The sequence below is a fragment of the Bison bison genome, unplaced genomic scaffold (assembly GCF_000754665.1).
Source record: "Bison bison bison isolate TAMUID 2011002044 unplaced genomic scaffold, Bison_UMD1.0 scf7180017864341, whole genome shotgun sequence".
In the NCBI taxonomy this organism is placed as follows: domain Eukaryota; kingdom Metazoa; phylum Chordata; class Mammalia; order Artiodactyla; family Bovidae; genus Bison; species Bison bison.
In genome coordinates, this window is record NW_011494913.1 from 6,099,632 (window position 1) to 6,105,152 (window position 5,521).

The 5,521-nt window shown below is 50.2% G+C and overlaps 1 protein-coding gene across 1 annotated transcript in view; it reads left to right on the forward strand.

Annotated features, from left to right (window-relative positions):
* Positions 1-5,521, forward strand: part of CHAT (choline O-acetyltransferase) — a 60,778-nt gene that overhangs the window by 7,119 nt on the left and 48,138 nt on the right. The window contains exon 3 of the mRNA XM_010854445.1: positions 1,276-1,378. Within this exon, the coding sequence (XP_010852747.1) occupies positions 1,276-1,378 (103 nt within the window). The remainder of the gene's footprint in view (positions 1-1,275; positions 1,379-5,521) is intronic.

Consider the following 5,521-nt stretch of genomic DNA (forward strand, 5'->3'; position numbering starts at 1 on the left):
AGGTGACAATATACAGCCTTGACGTACTCCTTTTCCTATTCAGGCTGATCCCATGGAGCGCAGGGGCTCTCTGCATTCACTTTCCTGCCTGGGCTTCTAAGACCCACGCGAGAAGGTGCCTAAGGTGGGGCACCTTCCGCAATTCGAGAGGGCACCTGCAGCCTACGTGAACAGAGCAAGTCCCGCGCTGGGGCTTTATTGGCTTTCTGCGTAAACCAAGGAATATCAGCCTCTTTTCTCTCCTCTATTTTCTTAACTGCAAAATTCTTTCCTTAACTCTTTATCTATTCTTTCGCTGATGCCGTCCTCCCGAGGGAATCCCTACATCCAACCGGGGCTGGACCCTGGTACCTGCCTGAGGGTAGAATGGGCTAAGCCTTAGATCTAGGCTCCTGAGAGATAATAGGGGTTGGATGAGTGGAAACCATGGGTGGGAGCTTATGCTGAGTCAAGCTTATGCTTAGGGGCAGAGGTTGGGCCCCACTAGCCTTAAAAACTAGCTTTTGCCCCTCTTGGCCTGGCTCACTTCTACTGCACCTTCAGAATCAATCCACCTCTTCCTAGGCCTAGTCAGGTGGCCCCTAGGGCCTGGGCTGCCCAGCTTCCCTGTACCATCTCCCACAGCATTCTCATGCCACCTACACGGGGAGCCAGCAGACTCGAGACCGCCTGTCACAACCCATCCAGCAGGGTCCTCCCTGCCGCGGCCACAGGCCCGTCTGGAGTCAGCCTAGAGTGCCTCCTGGAGCCCAGAGACTTAGAGGACCTTGTATTCATTCATGGGCATGTGCATTCCTTGCACTCAGCCACCCAACACTGATTTTACTTCATGCCAGGCCCAGGGCTAGGGCCCAGAGGTGAGGAACTGAATATGACAGGTGCAGTCTTACCTGGAGAAGCTCACAGTCAGTGGGAAAGAGAGGCTTTAGCCCGCAAAGCGCAGGCAGAGACAGCACGAGGGCTCTGCCAGCGGCCCTGTGCATTTGGAGCCGGTTAGCCCAGCCCTGCTGCCTGCCGTGCTGCTCTGGGCTGGTAGGTCGAGGCTGGATGACCAGTCTTGTGGAGCAGGGGCCAGCCGGAGACTCACTTCAGGTCCCACCCTCTCCTATTTGGAGCTGCAGAGAGGATGCTGTGGTCAGGGGGACTGGTCTTCCCAGTCCCAGGGAACCCTACTGATCAGAACAGGGGCAGGGGGACAGGCTGTGGGAGGTGAAGGGTCCTGTGGCAGGTCTGGGCGGCTGTTGTGTTGATGCCTGTCTGCTTCTTGGTCCCCAGGTCCACACCTCTGCGTCCACAATCAGAAGCCACCAAGATGCCCATCTGTGAAAAAGCTCCCCCTAAGATGGCGGCAAAAAGTCCAGGCAGTGAGGAGGAGCCTGTAAGTGATGTTCAGAGCCCCCTCTCTCATCTCTGCTCTCCCCATTCGCAAGCCCTTGCTTCCAGAACAGTACCGTCATGTGAGTGTATGTTCCTCGGTTCTTTGTCTCATCACAACAAAGATTTGGAGTGATGGACATTAAAGCCTCGGCGCGTCACAGCTCTTGGGTCTTGGACAAGCCGTGTTATAGCTCTTAGGCAAATCAGTGTTACAGCTCCATTTTATTTAGAAGATAGCAGGAGAGAGAGAGAGTGAGAGAGAAAGAGAGACAGAGATAGAGCGCACGCACGCGGGAGAGAGTCCGTGAGAAAGCGCTTTGGCTCCTCCTTTTATATGTTTTTTCCTCCACCTGGGCCTGCCCTATGCAAATTGGGCTTAGCCAGGAGTGCTGTTTATTCTGCCTGAAGTCTTCACTCTGGTCCTCGGACCTTCCTTTGACCTTCCTTGTCTTTTAGCCACCGCCATTTTGGACTCCTTTTCCCTATTCTACCTGCCTAACATTCCCCCCTCAAGAGATGGGAGGCCCAATTCTTTGGGAATAGGGGGCGTCGAGGTCTTTCTGGCTACTTCCTGCTGAACTGGGATGGCGAGGGGTATTGGGCCTCCCCCTCTTGCTAGTCTCAATCCTCAGAGTCCTTATAGCGGTGTCCAAGGGTGTGTGATATTTTCCGTGGTTGGCTGTAGTTTTATATCTTTGTTGAACTGGCATTGCATGTTGTAGCTGGTTGACCTGGGCAGAGACGAAACAGGTTAGACAATTAACAGTACATGGAATAATCATAACAAGGACTAGTAGGGACATTGGTCAATTTTAAATTCACATGGCCAGAATGGCTCAAGTCCCTCCTTGTTCAGGGATCAGAAGATCTATCTCCTGTCTGTTTTGGAGTACAGTCTCTGTCAAGCTGTGTTGGCTCTTCAGAGTTATCCTGAGAAATCTTATTCCCAGAAACCAGATTTTGGGGGTGTTCATTAGAATGGCACTCATTGGTAGTCCTGAATAGGTATCTGAGATCTCCCAGGGGCTCACAGGTGTATTGAGTGTCCTCTTCTGTTTTCTTCCATGGCTTGACTCGTAAGTAGTGAATTCAGGAGTCATGTCCTGGTACCTTGACTGCTGTGGGGGTAGAAAGTATTACAGGGTAGGGGCCCTTCCATGTGGGCTGGAGTTGAGCCTTTGGGGACCCATCTTTCCAGACTTTAATTAGGACTTGAGTTCCTGGAGCATATAGTGGTGACTCTTTAGAATCTTTTGGGTCCTGGTTCATACCCCACAAGCATATATCCTGTTGGAACTGCCCAATGGCCATGGTATAAGACCGGAGGGTCTGAACCTCTGGACCTAGGAAGAGGTCAATGACATAAACAAAAGGTCTCCCATATAGCATTTCATAAGGCCTAAGACCAACCTGTTCCTTAGGGGCAATGCGGGTGTGGAGGAGAGCTATTGGTAAAGCCTCCTTCCATCCCAAGGAGGTCTCCTGGGTTATCTTTATCGCTGACTTTAAGAACTGGTTGGCTCTTTCTACTTTTCCTGAAGATTGAGGCCTCCAGGCACAATGGAGATAATACGTAATGCCCAAAGCTTTCGAGACTCCTTGGGTGACCTTAGAAGTAGATGATGTCCCATTGTCACTTTGTAATGACCTGGGCAGACCAAATCTTGGAATGATTTCATGCAGCAGTTTTTTCACCACCTCCTCAGCCTTCTCAGTCTGAGTGAGAAAGCCTTCAATCCATCCTGTGAATGATTCTATCATAACTAATAGGTATTTATACCCTTGAGAAACTGGCATCTGAGTGAAGTCCATCTGCCAGTCCTCTCCTGGGTAGGCCCCACGTCGTTGGATGGGCTGGGCCAGCTGGGGTCTTCGAGCTCCTTGAGGGTTGTTTAATTGGCAAGTGGGACAAGAGGAGACCACCTGTCTTACAGTTGTTTGGAGGCCTGTTCCTCTGAAGGACCTTTCTAGTAATCTTTGGAGGGCCTTTTCTCCTAAATGAGTGGTGGCATGTAAGGAGTTAACCAACTTCCATTGGAGGTTCCCAGGCAGAAAAAGGAGTCCCTCCTTTTGGAACCACCCCATATGATCTTGAAAGCCCTCGCTCTTAGCTTTAAGAGTCTCACCTTCAGTATATGAAGGAGTTTCTGGAAAATTAGTCTGTGGAACTAAGGTGGCAATCCCTATTAGGTCATGGTTCTGTAATGCTGCAATCTTACCTGCCTGGTCAGCTGCTTGGTTCCCTCGTGCCACTTCCATGTTCCCTTTTTGGTGTCCTTTACAGTGGGAGACTGAAACCTCAGTGGGCAGATGGACTGCCTCCAAGAGTCAAAGAATCTGATCACCATATTTGATTGGGGACCCTCGGGTGGTCAAGTGGCCCCTTTCTTTCCAAACAGCCGCATGTGCATGTAGCACCAGAAAGGCATACTTGGAGTCAGTGTAAATGGCTATTCTTTTTCCTTTTCCCAGCTCTAAAGCTCGAGTCAGGGCTATGAGCTCAGCTAATTGGGCTGAAGTACCTGGTGGCAGAGGCTTAGCCTCTATGGTCTCTAAACTGGAGACTACTGCATACCCGGCTCCTCTCTTTCCATCCAAGACAAAGCTGCTTCCATCGGTGTACCAGATTTCCTCAGGATTGGTCAGAGGATCTTCTGACAATCCCTCGCAGGGTTTTGTCCAGTGGTCCAAGGTTTCTAGACAAGAGTGAAAGGGGAGAGAGCCCTCGGGGGTAGACAGGAGGGTGGCTGGGTTAAGAACCTCACAAGGGGATATAGTGAGGCCTGGATTTTCCATCAGCATTACTTGATATCTGAGGATTCTTTGATCAGACATCCATAAATGGCCTCTCCCATTTAGGAGTTGTTTTACTTGGTGGCTGGTAAAAATAGTTAGTTTGCTCCCAAAGGAGAGTTTTGAAGCATCTTCTATCACGATTGCAATAGCTGCAAGATTTCGAAGGCAGGGGGGCCCACCTCGGGAAGTTGGATCGAGCCTCTTGGATAAGTAAGCTACAGGCTGGGGCTCAGATCCCAACCTTTGAGTTAACACTCCCAAGGCTATTCCCTCTCCTTCATGGACATAAAGTTGGAATGCTTTTTCTGGGTCTGGCAACCTCAAGGCAGGTGCCTGAGTTAAGGCCTGTTTTAGTGTAGCCTCTGCCTTCTTTTGAGGAGTTCCCCACATCAGTGGGATTGAATCATCTCGTCCCTTTAAGCTTTCATATAAGGGCTGGGCAATTAGACCATAGTTGGGTACCCAGATTCTACAATAACCAGTTAGCCCCAGGAAAGCTCGCAATTGTTTTCAAGTCGTAGGGGAGGGCAACTGGAGGATTCCGTGTACCCGATCAGAGGACAGCCTCCTGGACCCGTGTGTAATCTGAACTCCCAGGTAAGTGACCTTTTTCTTGACCATCTGTGCCTTAGCACGGGAGACTTTATGTCCCCTTTCTGCCAAGAAGTTTAGAACCTGAATTGCCTGTCGTTGGGCACTTTTCTCATCTGGAGAGCAGATTAGTAGGTCATCTACGTATTGTAATATTTTCCCGTTAGGTCCCAGGTCCAGATCTAGGAGATCCCGGCTAAGGGCCTGTCCAAACAGGTGGGGGCTATCTCTGAACCCCTGAGGTAATACTGTCCAAGTCATCCGTTGGTGTTTTTCTCCTGGAGCTTCCCACTCAAAGGCAAAAAGATATTGAGATTCTTTAGCCAGTGGTATGCAAAAAATGCATCTTTGAGATCCAAGACTGTAAACCACTTGGCACTGGGTGGGATTTCTCCCAAGATTACATAGGGATTGGGTACTGTGGGATGGAGGGGGACTACAGTTTCACTTATGATCCGGAGATCTTGAACCATTCGCCAGGTTCCGTCCTTTTTCTTTACTGAGAGGATTGGGATGTTACATGGCGAACTGGTGGGGACCAATAGCCCACAAGCAAGGAATTTATTTATTAAAGGCTGTAGTCCCTCCCGAGCCTCTCTTTTGAGAGGATATTGTTTCCGGTTAGGAAACCGAGTGGGATCTCGGAGGACAATGATGACCGGTTCAGCTTGGTGGGCTCGCCCAGGAATCCCCTGGTCCCACACCTGGGGGTTAATTTTGTCTTCCCATAGTCTTTGGTCCCTCTCTATTGAAGGTG